Source organism: Cervus elaphus, chromosome 30, assembly GCF_910594005.1.
Source record: "Cervus elaphus chromosome 30, mCerEla1.1, whole genome shotgun sequence".
In the NCBI taxonomy this organism is placed as follows: Eukaryota; Metazoa; Chordata; class Mammalia; order Artiodactyla; family Cervidae; genus Cervus; species Cervus elaphus.
Window position 1 is genome coordinate 21,027,944 of NC_057844.1, and position 21,017 is coordinate 21,048,960.

The 21,017-nt window shown below is 43.4% G+C and overlaps 1 protein-coding gene across 5 annotated transcripts in view; it reads left to right on the forward strand.

Moving 5' to 3' along the window:
- Positions 1 to 16,989: 16,989 nt before the first annotated feature.
- The window catches only part of RNASEH2B (ribonuclease H2 subunit B), a 74,620-nt gene continuing 70,592 nt past the window's right edge, over positions 16,990 to 21,017 (forward strand). For 4 of the 5 annotated variants that reach the window (XM_043891825.1, XM_043891823.1, XM_043891824.1 and 1 more), the window contains exon 1: positions 16,990 to 17,252. In XM_043891825.1, the coding sequence (XP_043747760.1) occupies positions 17,024 to 17,252 (229 nt within the window). In that variant the 5' untranslated portion in view covers positions 16,990 to 17,023. The other variant, XM_043891827.1, reaches the window with a different exon arrangement.

Below are 21,017 nucleotides of genomic sequence, written 5' to 3' on the forward strand. Positions count from 1 at the left end.
TCCTAGCTTTTGGATATTTACTTACTTTCTAATGCTTAAAATAACATTGTAAGATGCTTTTCAAACTAAGTACTATTTGAGTACTATTGTAACTACTATTTCAAACTAAAAAATCTACAAATTATCAATATTTTCAAAAATGCATGATTTTTTTCACAAATTAACCTAGTGTAAAAAAGAGAGAGAGGAAAGCACAAAGCTGTTCTTAACCGCACAGATATCTCAAAAATCTTCCATCTTCTATACACTCTTTTTGTGATTTTTCTCTGCTTGGTCCTTTCTTCCCTTTTATGACACACTTAAGAAGAAATTGGCTGTTAAATAACCCTTAGAATAGCCAACATGTATAATTATTACTGTTTGATAGTCAGAGCTTGTTTTGTTTTATTTGCACCTTTGCCAAATAAAGCAAAGATGTATTACTTCTTACCTCCCAGTTCTCTCATCTGGTTTCAGTATTCTTCTTCCTGAAGAACATAATTCAGTAGCTCTTACAACAAGGACCTAGTCGATTTCTCAGGCTTTGTTGCTCTGAAAGTCTATTTTGCCCTCACTCTTGAGTGAAAGTCAGAGGACCATAGTTAGACACATCAGCATGAAACCTCAGGATACCAAGGAAAGAGAAGCCTACTAACTTAACTTAGATGTAGACATTTGGCATATGACAGAAGCAGCATTATAATTAGTAGTCTTGGGAAATTTGGCGGCTCAGATAGATGAAAAACCTAAATAAAAAAAAATGCAATATTGTAAAAGTTTGGAAAAAATAGAAAATAATATCTTTATGGTATTGTAGTTATTATTATATAAGATTCAAGAACATAAATGATAAAAAATAATAAACTTAAATATCTTAAGCTTTAAAAAAAATCCTCACACAATACCTTATACAAAGTAGAAAAGCAACACATGTGGTAGGATATTTGCGTAGCACACAGCAGACAACTACTATTATGTAAAGAATTCCAAGAAATCAATAAGAAAAAGTGATAATAGAAAAACTGGGCAAAGAATGTGAATAGGCAATTTATAGAAGAATAAACTTGAATAACCAGTAAGCATTTGAAAAGATAATTAGTCTCACAGTAATGAGAGAACTTAAAAATAAAGAAACATTGAGAATGGTCCCTTACACTCACTGGCTTGGCAAGGAAAATATTTTATTTTTATTTATTTATTTTTTTAAGGAAAATATTTTAATCTGACTACACAGGATGTTGTTAAGGACGCGAGAGAAAAGAACTCTAAAAAGTCACTGATTAGAGAGTGAATTGCTATAATCACTTTGAAAAATTTAGTAGTGCCCGTGGCTCAGTAACTAAACATTGCCCTGCCATTCCAGGAGACACGGGTTCAATCCCTGGAGAAGGAACTGGCAACCCACTCTATACTCTTGCCTAGAGAATCCCATGGACAGAGGAGCCCCGTAGGCCACAGTCCATGGGGTCACAAAGAGTCAGACATGACTTAGAGACTAAACAACAACTACAACAATAAATTTGAAGGGACACACAACCTACAACCCGGCAGTTCCACATCTGAGTGTCAATTATCCATTTAATAAAATACTGTAAAACAGAGATTCCCTTTCTAAAATAAGATGTAGGGATACTCTTAATGTTATGTTCTACCTTATGAATAAATACACTTTATAAAATCATTTTAGGATAAGAGTACTTAGGGTAACCCTATGGCCAAATACTCATCAAGGTAATGCTTTCCACATAAGTTTTAAAGTCCTTAATCATTAGACAGGCAGATAAACCTGACTGTAATGTATAAATTGAAATATTATAGCCTATCATCATTAAGCTTAAATCAAAAATAAGTAAAGATTAGCATTTTGGTACAACCACTCCTCACTCAATGAATGACAGTTATTTTCAAATTATTTTCCTGCAGTCTTTGGCATCTGTGCTGCCCTACACAGCACCTACCCCCGCCAGCCATTGGGTAAGCCAGGAGTGTCGCTGGACGGTGGAAGAGGTGCTGGGGGTGTGCTCACAGTCTCCTGCTCGTCCTGATGGTAAGTGGATGCTCAGCTGCAGTTCATGGAACACGTATTCCCCTTCTTAGTATCTCTTATTCTATAAAAGGAGAAAGAGTAGAGGAGGGGAGAGGAAATCTAGGAGATGAAAGAGAAAAGCAAGAACAGAAGGATGAATTAGAAGGGCTGTGGTTTTGAAACACAAAGCCTGAATAACAGAAAATGCAAACAGAAGAGAAGAAAAAACTTAAAGCTATGGAACAAAGGGATATGAGAAATGAAATCTTTAATCTGAAAAAAAAAATGTTTGATGATAACAAGCAACAGGACTCTTAAGAACATCCTGAAATGTCCTTGATTGTACTAAAGTGTTTCTCATGGTCATTTTATGTCTGTAAGAATGGTAGGTGTACAAATGTAAATGATGAAAAGCAACCTTGTAGGGGAAATCAAAGCACTAGTTTGGTTTAATATGGCCCGAACAAGCTAAATACACCCACTTTATTCAAGTGCTTTGCAGCAATCCATGGACTTTTTCGATTCTATGAGACCCTTGGGATTCCAGCCATACTTAGGATTCACTCGCCTTGTAGTTTTGGTACCAAAGCCTTACAAACGCTGTTTGTGTAGAGAAATCAGTGATGTTAAAGAAAGCCATCATTCATAAGGAAAATTCCAAAGGGAACAGTAACACAAAATGATGAAAATGCCAAAGATGTGAAAAATAAAGACAATTGTTACAAGACACAATAGCTCTGAATGTTTGCTTTTATGTGACAGATGTTTTTAACCAAAGCTCAACGTTGGCAGTTTAAGTACACTTATGATTTTAATTTGTACTCTATCCCCTTTTCATATTGATGTCTACTTACAACATCTGTGAAGGCTCTATAACCTGAATTTGACAGGGGAAAGTGAACAGACTGCCTTTGGAGTGTTTCCATTAAGTCCACGTAATAGACTGTTAACAAAAATCTTAAATAGCTATTCTAATCATCGACAGCAATCCTACACAAATTAAATTAGACCCAAAGAGCCTGATTAACTTTAAAATGCCTTACAGGCATGTTGCATAAGTTTAACTCTTTTTTCCTTTGGAATAGAATAGGATTGTTCGGTGCGTGTCTGATGTACAGTTTAAAAAAGAAGTTAGCATGCATGTTGGATTCATAAGGACTCAAGACAGAGTTTCGTTTTCTTTATCAGGAAACCACACTTCTGTGCCTAGAAATTCAGTTACACCACAGCCAAGCTCCTTGTTTACATGCAAAGTAGATGCTTTGAAAGAGGTAGGGAACACAGCTCCTCTATTAAGCTCAAGGAGGTCTTGCTGGTAAAGAAAGGAGGCATATAACAATAGGCATTAACATTAAAATGATGCCCTCAGCAGAGGTTAAAGCTGAGCTAGAATTTCTGTAATTTAAATCCACCTATCAAGAAATAAGCTTGATTCATGACGTGAAGTATAATTATACTATGAATCAAGGAAGAACCATTGCTATAAATATCTTCCTTTCTTTCCTTTAGCCAGTTCCCCAGAGGCCCGTCCAAATGTACTTCCTGAATTTTCACTCATCTCAAATTCCAGCCATCATTTGGACATTTTGGTATAGTCTCCAGTCTTCATGGATAGTTGATAACTTTGTGTAGGCACCTTCCTTCCAGCTGCATGGAACATGTAATTTCTGCCCAAATCAATAGCAGTGAATGAGAAAGTCGATTCATATTAAAGAATATTAACCACCAAAAATTCCCAAAACTACATATGGGCATTTGAGGAAGATATGGCCTTTCAAGTCTTACAAAGCTATCACAGACACCCATACTTGTCAACACCCCTGTGTTCTGGGACCCTAACAGTAAGTTTTTTCACCCACTTAGGAGTTGTTGTTCTCTGCTCCCCATCTCCCCAGACACTGGATCAGGGTCATGCAAAATGTCCACTGCCTACAGAATATTCATTAGTACCTTATAGAACCAAAACACTTTTTAGAAACCCACTCTCCCTTTCACACATCTCGGGATTTAACTACCACCTAGATCACCAAGGATAGAACCAGATTCATTCAAGTCAATGGCAGTCCCCCAGCCACTGTCAGTCTAAACCAGGAAGTGTATAGCTCCATTGCCACTGGCAGCCAAATTCTGAGCACGAAGAGAACCAGTCCTAGGATTAAAGTGATGCTGCCTGCTTTACCTTTGTGAAAGTGAAAGTGTTGGTCACTCAGTCATATTGACTCTTTTGTGACCCCATGGACTGTAACCTGCCTCTGTCCACGGAATTCTCCAAGCAAGAATACTGGAAGTGGGTTGCCATTCCCTTCTCCAGGGGATCTTCCTGACCCAGGGATAGAACCTGGGTCTCCTGCATTGCAGGCAGATTCTTTACTGTCTGAGCCACCAGGGAAGTCCTGCCTTTGGGATCTAGTTGTATAATAAAATTTTCTTAGTGTTTATGCCAACCTGAGTCAGGGATTTTAATTCCCTGTAGTTGAAAATACTTAACTGATTTAAGGGGTCTTCTGAGCAATTTGTTCTCCAGTGTCTCTGAATTTTTCCTAGAATTCAACCAGCAGTTCATGAGGGCTGGGCCAAGACGCTCTGAACGGTAGAGTGTACTCCATGCTGTCTGTATTCTCCAGGGCTAGAGATCTGGTTGTTAACCAAGCATGTGCTTGGCTTTCTAAAAATGGGTTTATCTCCCAAGAGAGTTCTATCCTCATCCAACTAGACTCTTCCTACCCACCCGCCAAGTATGTTCAAGTATGCCATAAAATATATCAGGCCAGACTCAAACTAGAACCTTAGTTACATAAATACATGTATTTTTTATTCAGTTCAGTTCAGTCGCTCAGTCGTGTCTGACTCTTTGCGACTCGTGAACTACAGCACGCCAGGCTTCCCTGTCCATCACCAACTCCCAGAGTTTACTTAAACTCATGTCCATTGAGTCAGTGATGCCATCCAACCATCTCATCCTCTGTTGTCCCCTTTTCCTCACGCCTTCAATCTTTCCCAGCCTCGGGGTCTTTTCAAATGAGTCAGTTCTTATTATCAGGTGGCCAAAGTATTGGAGTTTCAGCTTCAACATCCGTCCTTCCAATGAATATTCAGGACTGATTTCCTTTAGGATTGACGGATTTGATCTCCTTGATAAAACCCACTTTCTTAGTTTATCTTCACACCTCTCAATTTTAGATGAAACCTAGAGTGAGGAAGGAGTGGCTCAGACAGTAAAGAATCCTCCTGCAATGCCGGAAGTTGGGTTCAATCATTAGGTCGAGAAGATCCCCTGGGGGAGGGCATGGCAACCCACTCCAGTGTTCTTGCCTAGAGAATCCCCTGGACAGAGGAGCCTGGAGGGCTACAGTCCATAAGATTGCAAAGAGTCGGACAGGACTGAGCGACTAAGCACAGCACACAGGCTCAAACTAGAACACTTGTTACATAAATAAATGTATTTTTTATTCATTTGTGCTAAAGCGCACTTTCTCAGTTTATCTATCTCCACATCCCTCAATTTTAGAAGAAACCTGGACTGAGGAAGGGGCCAGACTCAGGAGAACAACTGAGGAAAACCTGAGCTGAGACTGACCTCACATCCCTGCCCTCAGTTCAGGGCTCTGCCTGAGGCAGACACGCAGCCTTCCAGGGTAACCCCAGGGCCCTTCCCCAGTGGCCTGGGAGCATAACGCATGCATTATGCTGGGGATTTAGAATAAAACTGTCGAAATTCTATGTTTAAAAAGTCCAAATTTTTCGTATCGGCCAAATTAGCTGTTTACATGATTTTTGCTATTTTTCTTGAAATAGGGCTCAGGTGCAGTGAAAATCTAAAGAAGAACCAACCACTCAGAAGGGCTCTAAGCCCCAGGTCAAAGCTCCGCAGATGTCGTCTGACTGATGATAAGTTTCATCCAATTACGCTTGCCCTTCTTTCCATAGGTGTGTTTTAAATTAATTGAGTAGTCATTTAACAACAAAATTTTATATTTTAACAGAAAAAAAGAAGTAGACTTTTGATTTCATGCATGTGGACCTTTCATCTTATACCTTGCATTCACGCTCAGTTGCTTCTGTCGGGTCCGACTTTGTAACCCTTTGGGCTCGCCAGGCTCTGTCCATGGGATTCTCCAGGCAAGAATGCTGGAGCAGGTTCCCATGCCCTCCTCCAGGGGATCTTCCTGATCCAGGAATCGAACCAGTGTCCCCTTCGTCTCCTGCACTGCAGGCAAATTCTTTACTGCTGAGCCACCCGGGAATCCCATTTTATACCTAATCCATGTGAAATACTTGATTGTAAAAAATTGCTACCAAATAAATCTGGAAACGTGGTTTATAATATATCTCTGACCTACTCAAGAACACACACTGCTTCTTTCCTTCTTTCCCTCCCTCCTCAAGTCTAGAATTCTTTGGCTGATTTTCAAAGCATTCTGTGACCACACACCACTAATCAATTATTCCACTTCACCACCTCCCTTACTCTCCAAAATATCTGCACTATAGACAGATTCAGCAACATTCTCTGATACTCAGGAACAGTTCTCAATCCAGTTTTAGCCCCCATTTAGCAAACATATGAAATGCCCTCCACCCTTCTACAACAGTTCAAGTTCCATCCATCCCCCAAGAATCCTTCTAACCCCCTCTTCATTGCTGGTGAGCCCACACGCTTTGCTGTGCCTCAGCCTCATCCATTGCTGTGTTCAGTTCAGTTCAGTCGCTCAGTCGTGTCCGGCTCTTTGCGACCCCATGAATCGCAGCACACCAGACCTCCCTGTCCATTACAAACTCCTGGAGTTTACTCAAACTGTTATTTGAGACTGGTTTCCTTTAGGATGGACTGGTTGGATCTCCTTACAGTCCAAGGGACTCTCAAGAGTCTTCTCCAACACCACAGTTCAAAAGCATCAGTTTTTTGGTGCTCAGCTTTCTTCACAGTCCAACTCTTGCATCCATACATGACCACTGGAAAAACCATAGCCTTGACTAGATGGACCTTTGTTGGCAATGTAATGTCTCTGCTTTTTAATATGCTATCTAGGTTGGTGTGTTATGTTTTTCTAATTATTTCTTATGTGTGGGCCTTTTCAAATTTGATTGTACACATTTTAAGAATAAGCAATGATGGTATTCTTTCCTATATTCATTCTGCAGAGCACCTTACACAGTGTGGAATGTGAGTGATCCTCTATAAATGCTTATTGATGGTGGAAAGAAATAATCTGGAAGCAGGTGAAGAAGCATCTTCCCCTGCATCATTGGCCCCGAGAGCCTTGGTCGCCTTGGTCCTGCTTAGGTACCACTAGCATCTCTTATGTTATAAGCTCTTATGAGGACTGATGGCCAAGCTTTCTTGTTCTCTTCCTCAGTGTCCTTTCCTTGTTGCAGATTCTGAGTAGATCAGTAAAGATCAGTAAAGAATAGATCATAAAGATCAGGCCTATAGAGTTGGCAGACAGAATCTCAAATTTCCAAGGACATCTGTGACATTGCTAATCCCTTCTAGTTCCAAGTAGGCTAGGATCTAAGCCGTTTCAGCAAAGCTCTTATTCTCAAAATCCCCAGGCAGTCCTGAAAGTGTTACAGAGATCTGAAATTATTTCTTATGTCTAATCTAAGTCTCTCTGACTGCAACTTAGTCTGTTTCCTTTATCACAACCCTAAGGATTGATAGAAATAGAGACTAGGGCTTTCTTTGCTGAAAACCATGTCCACACCCTAAAACTGATTTTTTTTTTTTAATGTATTTATCAGGCTATCTTCTTTACAACATGAGCTGTACCTTTTCAGTCTTTACATCATCTCTATAAATGCTATCTGGAATAGTGTAGGTGGAGACTTGAAGTGTGAACCCAGTGTACAGTGTGCCCTGACTCGCTCCTTATTGGAATAGCCAAGAGGGGATCTGGAGGACGAATGAGAGGCATGGCCTCAGTGAGGCTAAATTTAGTAAATAATTTAATAACTAGCAGGAATTTGGGCACAGAAGATGAAAATCAATGAGTGGTCACTTCACCAAGACATTCACCAAGAATTCATAGAGTATCAACAAATTCTTGATTCTTGAGGAATTATTATTTGGACTCAATAAGTTGTCCTTGAAAGGTGTAAAACCTTTAGATAAAACTATCTTTATAAGCCAAGGGAAATCATAATTAATATTCACTGATGAATTTTCCTTTCATAATTATTCTACAGCAATTATTCTAATTTCTAGACTTCAAAAAATTTGCTTATTCATCTGCTAACAAGAACTTACTGAGCATTGATTATGCCCCAGACTCTGTGCTGTGAGGAAATGGGACAAGAGAGATGGGTCCCTGCCCTCATGGACCTCACACACCTCAAGGAAATATGCCATCACAGGAACAAGTTAGTTCGTGCTGTTACAAGGGCTCTCCAGCACCCTCTGCCTCGTCTTCACACGTGTGGCTCCTTTCTTCCTTCAGGGTCTCAGTGAAACTCACTTTCTCCAAGAATCCTCTCCCCACCAGCGATTATTCTCTGGTCCAGCTCAGACCCCTGACTTAAGATGCTATCACAACTTACTCTCATTGGGGTGTTTTTAGACAGTCTGTCATCCTAACTAGACTAAGAGCTCCACAAGGACACAGAGCCTGTCTCTTGTCCTGTCATCTTTGCTGACCCTCGCCAGCATCTAGCACAATGGCTGGCTCATCGATGGAACTCAACAAACTTGCTAAGTGAGTGAATGAACACGTGAGCCAAGAGGAGGAGGAGACCTAAGAAATGAGTTGGCTTTGTCCAGGAAAGGAGGACACGAGAGGAGTATTGGATGGGGAGTGGAAACAATTTCCTGGCAGAGGAAACACCCTGTGTCTGATTTTTGGGGCTGGAAGGAGCATGGCATGCTGCAGAGGCAGAAAGAAGACCAGGAGACTGGAGTTGCAAGGACCTAGTGGTGGGCAGTGTCTTCCCTCGTGGCTCAGATGGTAAAGAATCTGCCTGCAGTGCAGGAGACCTGGGTTCAGTCTCTGGGTTGGGAAGATCCCCTGGAGAGGGCATGGCGACTCTCTCCAGTATTCTTGCCTGGAGAAGTCCATGGACAGAGGAGTCTGGCGGGCTACAGTCCATGGGGCTGCAAAGAGTCATACATGACTGAGCTACTAACACACACACACACACACAGTGGTGGGCTGGGGTCGGTTCATCTTGGTTTTGAGTGCCAAGCTGAGGATTTTAAATTTTGAAACGTTGTTGGAAACCACTGAAGGGATTTAGGCAAGACAGTGATCTGTTCAGGTTTTCACACCATCCACATCAGCACTCAAAAGCACAAGTGGCTCGTGGCTACCCTAACATAGAAGAACAGCTATAGAGCATTCCCATCATTGCAGAAAAATCCACTGGGTAACACTGTGGAAAAAATTGGCCACTCTTGCTGTGTGGTCAGTGGATTGGAGGGGACATTTCCAGTGTATGATAAAACTTGAACCTATCCAATGGCAAATCTAAGAACTTTTTGCACTGGCAAATATATCTATATCTATATCTATATATCTATATCTATATATATTTAAAAGTACAACATTGTTGAAAATGAATTCTAAGTTTTGAAAGGGCAGTTTAACGGTTCAGAAAAGTACCAGTGCTTATATATTCATAAAACCAAGCTGTTCTCAAACATTTTGAAAAACTTTAAAAAGATTTTTGAGATCCAGTTCTAAAATTTGCACTGGTTTCTAAAACAACTATATCTAAACATTGGTCTGGAGATAATGAACAGAAATCTATTAGCAAATTTACTAATTAGGGTCATGTCTACACTTTTTTTTTTAATTTATTTTTATTAGTTGGAGGCTAATTACTTTACAATATTGTAGTGGTTTTTGCCATACATTGACATGAATCAGCCATGGATTTACATGTGTTCCCCATCCCAATCCCCCCTCCCGCTTCCCTCCCCATCCCATCCCTCTGGGTCATCCCAGTGCACCAGGCCTGAGCACTTGTCTCATGTCTACACTTTTATGGAAACAGTAAACATTTGTTTATTTGAAGTAAAGTCTCTTTAGTCAGCTACCATAAATATTGGCTGCCCGTCAGAAATGATGTACCTGAATTTCACATGTTTTATATTTCCTAATAGTGACCCAGCCCACACAACATTTGTATATGACTACAACTGTCATGAAAGCAGAATATCTTGTATATACATTGGCTTTTCATTAATGAGCTAATGGTGGTTCCCTGTTGAAAGTCATTAGGCCTTATATGTGTTTAGCCAAAGCTCACTCAGAGTTGACAAAGATGTTGATTATGTCATCCACATGTTAGGGTGTAGCCAGAACAATCACATTACCAATTAGCCATGCTCTCTTAACTGTACATCACAACTAGGTTGTAAAATCAACTTAGTCGATGTTATCAGCATTGAATAAGGAAAAGAAACCTAATAGCCTAGATTTAGAGTCCACTGAACATTGATGTGTGTAAATTTTGGTTTGTGTAACTTTTATTTGTATGTGAGCCTTTTGTGTGATGGTTGGGTCATGCTTTAAAATATATTTCTTATTTAAAATATATTTCTTATTGTGGAATGACAGTGGAAATATTTTGAGCAACACTGGGCTTTTCTGTCATGTTTTTAGTTGCAACTATTCTTGATTGTTCTCCCTTTTTCCCTTTTCTTATCCTTTATCACACTCTTAGCTTTCCTTGGTCAGCCCTCTGGAGAATCCCATTTTACCTCTTCCCATGGCATATAAGGGCTTCCCTGGTGGCTCAGATGGTAAAGCGTCTGCCTGACCCAAATTCGATCCCTGGGTCGGGAAGATCCCCTGGAGGAGGAAATGGCAACCCACTCCAGTACTCTTGCCTGGAAAATCCCATGGATGGAGGAGCCTGGTAGGCTACAGTCCATGGGCATGCAAAGAGTTAGACATGACTAAAGCGACTTCACTTTCTTTCTTTCTTTATGGCATATAAGGTCCTCACTTCTCCATACTTGTCTCCTGCTTCTCTTCCCCTTGCTCATTTCAGTCAAGCCACACGGGCTTCTTTGCTATCCTTTAATGTGCCGTAAAGGCTGTAGTCTGGAGGTTTTGCACTGGTTGTTCCCTGTGCCTCCCCTTCCCTCAGATACATACACTTCCTTTTCTCCTCAGGTCTTTACTCAAAGGTTACCTTCTTAATGAGGCTGACACTGACTGCTTTATTTAAAACTGCAACCCTCCTCGTCCTCATGAGCCCTTTGCACTGCTGTACTTCTTTCCTACAGAGGACTAGCCCCCTTCTATTGCACTACAGAATCTATTTATTATGTGCGTTCACATTACTAAGAAAAATGTTAATCTTTTGCAACAGATCAGCCATATTTAGCAATTGCATTTCCTATTTTTTGCTAGTTTGACAGAATGAATTAATAAAATATCACATTACTGTTTGAAGAGTATTTTATTTGTAGGCAGAGAACAGCAGAAATGTACTGCTTAGATGTTATAAATGAATGTGTATCTTTTTGTTGTTCAGTCGCTCAGTCATGTCTGACTCTTTGTGACCCCATGGACTGCAGCATGCCAGGCTTCCCTGTTCTTCACCATCTCCCAGAGCTTAAACTCATGTGCATTGAGTCTGTGATGCCATCCACCCATCTCATTCTCTTTCATCCCCTTCTCCTCCTCCTGCCTTCATTTTTCCCAACACCAGGGTTTTTTTCTAATGAGTAAGTAAGCTCTTCACATCCTGTGGCCAAAGTATTGGAGCTTCAGCTTCAGCATCAGTCCTTCTAATGAATATTCAGGATTGACTTCCATTAAGCCTCTTAATTATGAGATCTTCAGTAAAAGTTATCAGAACTAACCACATGAGAACCAGAATGTTACTGTTTTAGTAGCTAGGAGGAAGCACAGAGTTTAAAAAAAAAAACAACTAGAAATGAATAATATTGCTATTATCAAATTAAAAATATTAACTGAACAATTTTAAAAAATATATCAAAGTAGAAAAAATTGATTAAAGGACAACTATGGTTAGATGTTAGTCACCAATCTTTCATTTTTATCATTCTTCTCAGTTGTAATCATGCCCTCTATACAAGTTTGTATCCTGCTTTTGAAAAGTATTTAACTGAAAAATAGCCAACATTTGGCATTTATCCATTTCTCCTTGTCAGATAACTCAACTTAAAAGATACATCTCAAAAACTCTGCACTATATGAAATAGTAAAAGCACATGTAAAAGCATAGTGGGAGTAAATTGAACATCAAGTTACTGAAATTTTCTGAATGATTGCTTATGCTGTGAGGAAGCAAAATATGTAATTATTCGACTGTCTGCTTCACTTGAGGAGTAGGAAATGGCAACCCACTCCAGTGTTCTTGCCTGGAGAATCCCATAGATGGAAGAGCCTGGCGGGCTACAGTCCAAGGGGTCACAACGAGTCAGACACGACTGTGCAACTGACCTACTGCTTTATTTGAGCATGGCAGCCTAGCTCTATAGTTTGCAAAAGTACATTTTGGAGCTTAAATTGCCTGAATTTTCATACTACCTTAATTTTACATAAATATATGTAAGGTTTATGACTGTACGCACACACGGAGAGGAAATGTGTAAACACGGTGTCAAGCCCAAGTTTAGCTCAAGAACAACTTGCGGTTGATCAAGCAGATCCAATACTCAATTGCCAGAGGCAGAGCACAGGCCGTGGGAAGTCAGGGGTGTTGAGCAGGAGGGGGCTGGGAGGAAGCGGGGGAGGGTTGGGCTCTGGTTGGGTGACCTGGGGAGGGTCCAAGGACACAGGGATCTACCCTGGCTCTGGTGCTATGAGAAAACCGGGCAGTTCTACCATTGGTGTCTCCTCTACAAGGAGGGGAAGCTGGGGGAGGATGAAGCTGTAATTGCGAAGAAGTAGCAGTCACTCATTTCAGCTAGGAGAGGAGGTGTTCCGTATTTTGCAGGTCACCCAGTGACCTGTTTTTGTCTTTGCTTCACCCAGATCGTGAAGCAGCCTTACTCTCATTTTATCGTGGTCTCAGGGCAGCCTTGTCTGAGGCTGGTATGGTCCTGGGAGAGTCACGGGATCCAGGGGGGCCAGCTTCTGAATGTCTGAGGCTGCTATTCTTTCTCTCTCAATAGCTTCAGTCATTCTTGTTCTATAACTGGCAGATCTCAGTTTTATATGTGGGTATTTGCATATAAGATATGCAGCCTTTTGCAACAAGTACGATCCTATTGGGTTGGATAAGAGAGTGAATATAAGAGGAAATATTATCCCCAGAAAGAACAGCTCAGTACTACTCCTTGGTCTCCCATCTAAACAGTTGGCCCTTTCGAGAACTGGTGCTCTTCTCCTCCCCATCTTTTGCTTGGGTACCATGTTGCCTTCCTTGTTATCCCTAGATGAGTGCTTGGCACCAGGACAAAAACACAGCAGCAATCCTTTCTCAGGATAAAGTGATGATAAACTAGGATTTTCATTCTCATTTTGTTTTGAAAGAAGAATTCTCGTGTTTAATAATTTATAAGAGGAAAAGAATTTTATTTCATTATCAGTGCAGACTCTCTGTTCTGATCACCACTAACCATTGCTAGAGGTCACTGGGCTCTGAACTGTCTTTAAAATTTTTTTCCCCAGTTCTTTTTTTTCTTCCACTAGAAAACAAACATGTCTTATTTCTGGTATTTAGAAGAGTCTTTTTTTGTTTCCTTACTCAGAGGTATTAATGTTGCTGTTCCCTTCTTACTCCTTGGAGAATGACTGTTGGTCCCTTTGTATGTCAGTATAACTAGTACAAAAACTAATTTATGGAATATTTTATGATACACTAAATATAATCACTTTGTTCTTGCTTATAAAACTTAGGAATGCCACACTGACTTTTACCATAACTGCCTATCTATCCACATGCATGTTTACTCAAAAAATATTTGTGGGGCATCTGCTATGTGCCTCAGCTTTGCTCCAGGCATCAGGACACTAAGGAAGGAGGGAAGGGAGGCCAAGAGTCCAATGTCTGGGTTGGAATTCCTGCTCTGCCACTGCTGGGTAATTCGTTGATCTCGCTAAAGTTTACATTCTTTCTCTGTAAAATGTGGGGATCACACTGCTACTTCCCCTTAAGACTGCTGGGAAGACTAAAAGAATCAGTTACATGTTCACTGCCATGCTTGTCACAGTTAGTAAGCAGTGAAAGTCATCTCTCTCTCTCTCTTTTTTTTTTTTTTTTGAGAATAAATTGTTGAATTATTAAATGCTGTCCTTCCTCAAGGAACTGACTGAAAATGAGGCTCACTCCCTAGTAAGGAGGCATTCCGCTCATTCATGGGGAGGGTGTTTGGAAAGAGGAAGAGGAGCCCTAATGAGAAGTGAGCCTGATGGGTGAGGGTCCAGGAGAGTGAGAGAAAAGGCGGAGGGGAGCTTAGTCCATAGTTGTGTGTGTGTGTGTGTGTGTGTGTGTGTGTGTGTGTGTTAGTCAGTCAGTCATGTCTGACTCTTTGTGACCCCATGGACTGTAGCCTGCTAGGCTCCCCTGTCCATGGGCGGAGGGGAGCTTAGTCCATAGTTGTGTGTGTGTGTGTGTGTGTGTGTGTGTGTGTGTGTGTGTGTGTGTGTGTGTGTGTGTGTGTGTGTGTGTGTGTGTTAGTCACTCAGTCATGTCTGACTCTTTGTGACCCCATGGACTGTAGCCTGCTAGGCTCCCCTGTCCATGGGATTCTCCAGGCAAGAATACTGGAGTGGGTTGCCATGCCCTCCTCCAGGGAATCTTCCCAACCCAGGGATCGAACCTGGGTCTCCCGCATTGCAGACAGACTCTGCCATCTGAGCCACCAGGGAAGATTTAGTCCATAGCTGAGAGCAGTGCAGTTCCAACATTAGGGACATAGTGTCAAGTGCTAACAGAGAGCAGTTTCTTAGGACCTGCCAGACTGTGGTCAAGGTGGGGAGGGAGGGAGGCAGTGGAAACTGACGGGAGGGGCACGTGAGGACCAGATCTCATGGGCCATGTGTTCCAAGCTTAGGACCTTAGACTTTACCCTGAGGACAGTAGGAATCTGGAGCCTGTTTGGAACATCACCACTGGTCCCCCTTCCAAGAAGGTTATTCACCCAGTTGTGTCAGACTCTTCAACACCCCATGGATTGCAGCACACCAGGCCTCCCTGGTGTCCCTCACCATCTCCCGAGTTTGCCAAGTTCACGTCCTTTGCATCCAACCATCTCATCTTCTGACGCCCTCTTCTTCTCCTGCCCTCAGTCTTTCCCAGCATCAGGGTCTTCACATCAGGTGGCCAAAGGAGTGGAGCTTCAGCTTCAGCATCAGTCCTTCCAATGATTATTCAGGGTTTATTTCCTTTAGGATTGACTGGTTTGATCTCCTTGCTGTCCAAGACAGCAAGGGTTCCAAGAAAGTACTTAACTAATTTTTTAATGAATAAATGAAATTGCATAGAGATGTTTGTTTCAGCACATTAAAAAAAGAAAGTTTTCATACTTGGACCTACAATGAATTATATTCTCATTCACAGGACATAGTGACAGTCATCCACGTGCCCCTCCAATCCCTCTTTTATTTGATATTTCTTGCCTTCTCATTCCTTATCCCATTCTTTTCCCGTTTAAAGACACCCATTTCTTATGTGTTTGATATATAGCCTTAAATGTGCATGTATCCTTCTAAAAGATATGTTGTTTTATGTGTTTTTAATTTACCAATTTTTTTTTCTGCTCTAAATCTTTCCCTCCTTTTTTTCCCCTCTTGATATAAAGCAGCCACGTTGCCATGTGTACATTAGTTCACTATGTATACCTCTAGTTCATTGCTTGGCTCAGTGGGTAAAGAATCCGCTTGCAGTGCAGGAGACTCAGGTTTGGTCCCTGGGTCAGGAAGATCTCCTGGAGGAGGGCATAGCAACCCACTCCAGTATCCTTGCCTGGAGAATCCCATGGATAGAGGAGCCTGGGGGACTATAGTCTATGGGGTTGCACTACTGAAGTGACTGAGCACACACTCCCACTGCATAGTCCATATATAGTATACATTATAGCATTGTTTAGAGTAACAGTTTGAAATAACCTAAATATTGCAGGTTAAGAAATGGGTGAGTAACCATGGTACGTTAGCAGTGTGAAATAGCCTGTCTCCAATGACGGTTCTGGATGCCATGGGAAAAGTGTTTATGGCAATGTTAAGGGAGAAAAGCAGACAAAATAGTCTTTGCACTGTTGAAACAACCACATAAAAACACATATTCAAACAGTCAACCGCTGGAAGGGATCAGAGAAAGATGAAAATAGCTCTAGAGCAATACCCCTCTGCTGCCTGTCCCAGAGCTGGCCTCTGGGTGCCCCTCCTCTACCAGAAAGGCTTCCTCTCTGACAGGTGTGTCCTGCAAGTCACCTTCAGTTGCATTTGTCTGCCCTGGTGGGAAATAGGATTGAAACAGAGAATCTTTTCAGAAGGCTAGGTGATCTAGTGCTGCAGCATTTAACTATCTTCAAGATTAAACAAGAAACGTTAAGTGCCTTAAGAGTTATGCATATTACACTTTCATTTGTGCAAAATAAGAGTAAGACACAGGAACTTGTTTGTGAATGGGAAAATTCTGGAAGAACAGATACGAGGCGGTTAACACTAATTAGCCCTGGGGAGGGGGGTTGGGGATCTAGGGTAGCAGGGTGTCAAACTTAGTCTTAAGTATGAGACACACACTTGGTACCTTTTCTAAAACCGTGTACGATTAAAATTTTATTTTTGAGAAGTTTAAATACGTAAACATCATGACTCTGACTTTGTAAACATCGCTTTTTAAAAGTCTTGACTTTTAACTCGTTACAGATCAACGTCTTCCAAAACAACAAATGTACATTTGGGGCCTCAAACTGTGCCCCTGTTTGGAGTAATGAGGACTAAACCCAACTTGAGGTCTGCTTTGCATGCATTTTGTCATGAATCAGAGCACACCAGATTCTGGCATTAATTCCAACGCAGAATGCAAGCGCTATCCAGAAACGTTGACGAGGAACAGCGGCGTGAGGATTCGGGTGTGACGGTTCTTGTCCTCAGGATGGATTTGCACCAGGCTTTGCCTCCTGCCAGGTGTGCGCGCGTCCGCCAGCCTTCTGGGGCGGCGAGCGTCAAGCCTCCGGGCGCCCCACGGCCCAGGGACCCGGCCTCGCCGCGATCTCCCCGGGGCCGCGCCCCCGCCGCGCGCGCGGAAGGCCGCAGGGAGCGCGGACCCGGAGCCCCGGGGCCCAGGCGACCCCGCCCCCGGGCCGCGTCACGGGGCGCCGCGGGTGAGCAACTACCATTGGCCGAGCCGCGGAGGGGGGAGAGGCCGCGACCCTTCCCCGCCGGCGGGCGACGAGCCAGGGGGCCGGCAGCCTGGGCCCGGCGCTCAATTTAAACTCTGAAATTCGGGCCGCTGGCGGACTCCGGAAACGAAACGACGTTCGCCCGGCAGGCCGCGCGCCCCGGTCCCCGCCGCATTCCCGGAATCGACGCTTCTCCCGCCATTTGCCACCCGCCTCTCGCCGAGCCCGCGCTCCGAGGGCTGAGGCCCGCGGCCGCCGGGAGCGGACGAGCGGCATGGCGCGCGGCGCGGACGGCGGGGACGGCGCTCGCGTCTGGCAGCACGTGTTCCTGCTCCCAGGTAACCACGCCGGCCCCGGGGCGGCGGCGGCGCGCGCGCGCGGCCCGACCTCCTGCCCTGGGCGGCCCGGCCCGAGAGCGCGCTGGGCGGGTTCTCGGCGACGGGGCGCGCGCCCTCTGGCCCGCGGTCCCCCGCGCGCGCACCCTGACTGTTCCGAGTCAGCGCCGAGCCTAGGGGCCGCCGACCCCGGCCCTGCGCGCCCCGCGGCCGCGCGTGGGGGACCCGAGTGTGACCCGGAACACGTGGCTCCTCATCTTGGTCACAGTGCCCTCGGTTGCGCTTTTTTTAAACCTGAGCCGGAAGCGCAGAAGCAGACCGAGTGGATTTTCCTGGTTCGGGTTCCTTGTGGATCGGGTGGCCTGGCGGGCAGGCTTAGGGAGGGCGGCGCGGGTTCAGGACCTGGGGGCCAGCGGCGAGGCCTGGGGGCGTCTGCTCTTGGGGTGTAATTTGGTATCTTCTAGTCGACGGTTGGCTTAGCGTCTGAGCCCTGCTGGATCGGAACCTAGAATCTAGTAGGTCCGCATTGACCTGAAGGCTCTGCTGCCTTAACACTTTCCCTGCGCTGGGACATGCCTTAATTTGTGAGGCTGCATGGTGGCGGGGATTAGGACAAGGGTGATTCGAAGAGATTCAGGCAGGTAGCTAAGGGCTGCAGCCAGCCTTGTCAGCTTCCCCAGGATGGTGACCACATCCAGGCCTGCAGGGGCTAGGGGTGATGGACATCAGTTGCCACCTATGATGGCATGAAGGGGCAGAATAAATGGAGTTTGGGACCAGGGAGTGCAAGCTAGAAAGTTTTGGCCTTTTGATAGGAGGATACATTGATTTGATGGCATAATTGAATATAGGAAAACCCATTGTTCTCTGTATCTAATTTTGAGATGTAGCCCAGCAAATACAGTATTTTTGCAGTAAATGATACTCTGATGTCAGATGTAGTTGCCCAGTAATTTAGATTTTTATGTGTGCTTAGTTGCTCAGTCGTGTCTGACTCTCTGATCCCTTGGACTATAGCCGGCTGGGCTCCTCTGTCCATGGGGTTTTTCAGGCAAGAATACTAGAGTGGTAGTCATTTCCTTCTCCAGGGGATCTTCCTGACCCAGGGATGAAACCTGACTCTCTTGCGTCTCCTACATTGGAGGCTGATTCTTTACCCTCTGAGCCATCAGGGAAGATTTTTATGATTGATATTGAAAATTATTACAGGATAGTCTGTCAAGGATATTTTGTATGTGTTTAACTTTTCTTCTCTTTGTAAAGAAGTATAACATACATATTGTTGTCCCTTTATAAAGAAATATAAATATTGTTGTTATTTAATCACTTAGTCATGGCTGGTCCGACTCTTTGTGACCCCATGAACTGTAGCCAGGCTCCTCTGTCCATAGGATTTCCCAGGCGAGAATGCTGGAGTGGGTTGCCATTTCTTCCTCCAGGGGATCTTCTGGATCCAGACCCAGATCATACCTGCCTCTCCTGCACTGGCAGGCAGATTCTTTACTGCTGAGCCACCTGGGAAGCCCATATACATACAGTAAAGTGTAGAAGTTTTAAGTGTGCAAGTCAATGAACTTTTCACATGTATACACCACTGTCACCATTCCACACGTCAAGACCTTGAACTTATCCTGTGAGCTCCTCTTGCCTGTTCTAGATGGCCTCAGTAACCTCTATGCTGAACTCTGTCACCAGATATTTGTTCTGCCTGTTTGGTCAAGCATGTGATTCTTTATCTCTTGCATCTTTCACTCAGCGTTACATCTGGGAGGCTCATCTGTAGTCTGTAACTGTGGTCAGGTTTGTTGGTTCATTTGCATTTTCCTTGCTGTGTCTTATTTTATTGTGTGCATAGTCATACTATTTTTTTCCACTACTGAAGATGGATATTTGGATTATTTTTTCCTGGTTGTAACTATTACGAGTTACACTTCTAAAAACACTTTTATGAGGCTTTAAGTAGCTGGACGTGGTCATTTCTGTGTGGTGCAAACCCAGGAGTGGAATTGCTGGCCCTGGATATTGTGTTTAGCTTTGGTAGACACTGCTCAACAGTTTTCCAAAGTGGTTGTACCGATTTATTCCCCCAGCTGTGTGAGAGTTCCCGTTGCTCCACATCCTCACTGGAGATGTTTATAGTTTGTGTAAGGCAAATTAATGAAGGGCTACCTGATACATGCTTTACAGTAGAAAATTTCTCTTCTCACTGTTACTATGTTATCTCAATGAGATTTTAATGGTGGGAACGCTAATCATTAAGAGTGCATAAAAATAATTCAGATACACATAATGGCTGAGAATAATTTGAGTTTCTTGTTCTATTTAATCAGTATTGAAATTTTCATTCTTAAAGTATGTTTGTATCCTCATAGTATTAAACACAAAATCTTTAGTGTAATTAAATATCGATTGCATCCCTGAAATTTGTAGGTTCAATATGTCTTCTTTTGGACCACAACAAGAATTTCAGTCCAGTTCCTGTTCAAAGCTGGGATGTACTGTGACCTTCGAACTCATTGGAGGAGGCTGAGCCAGCTGTTAAGAAACTGTTGAACAGTGTGGTCAGGCAGGCTGGCTCTGTAACACTTGGAACTTGAGCTTCTAGTGCCTGTAATTCTTCTAACTGGCCTTTACTGCCACCTGCAGGCTCTGGGAGTTACAGGTGCCGGTGGTTTGATAGTTACGTCTGTGCAACTGTACTTCTCAAACTTGGGGGCCTCAGTCACCTGGGGAACTGAGCTCCGGGGAGTCTGTAACTCGGTAGGTCTGGGGACAGAACACGCATTTCTAACAAGTTACCCAGTGATGCCGATGCTGCTGGTCAGAGGTTCCACTAAGAACCACTGCCGCAGGCGAGCCCTAGGGAGCTGGATTGGGAGATAGACACAGCCAGCCTCAGGTTTAGCTGTCTTTATTTTTATGGTGGGTCAGAATTTCCAGTCACGGGAGTATATGTAAGTACAGCGTATGAGGCCCATCTTCACAGACTTGTTTTTTTTCCCAGTAGATGGAAAGTCTGCCCCAGTAAGTTATGCATTTGAGCGGAGGAGAACCATACCCTACCACTGTCAGTTTTTGGTCGCTAAGTCATGTTCGACTCTTTGTGACCCCACGGACTGTAGCCTGCCAGGCTCCTCTGTCCATAGGGTTTTCCAGGCAAGAATACTGGAGCGGGTTGCCTTTCCCTTCTCCAGGCTATTTTCCTGACCCAGGGATCAAACCCATGGCTCCTACCGCATCTCCTGCATTGCAGGTGGATTCTTTACCGCCGAGTCAGCGGGGTAGCCCATACCCTGCCATCCGGCTGTATTATATCTTAAAGGATACAGTAAGAGACATATTAAAAAGTACTAGTTAGGTCTCTCTGCTGCTAGTATTCAGTTTGTCTGAGAAGTCCAATATCCCAGAAAAA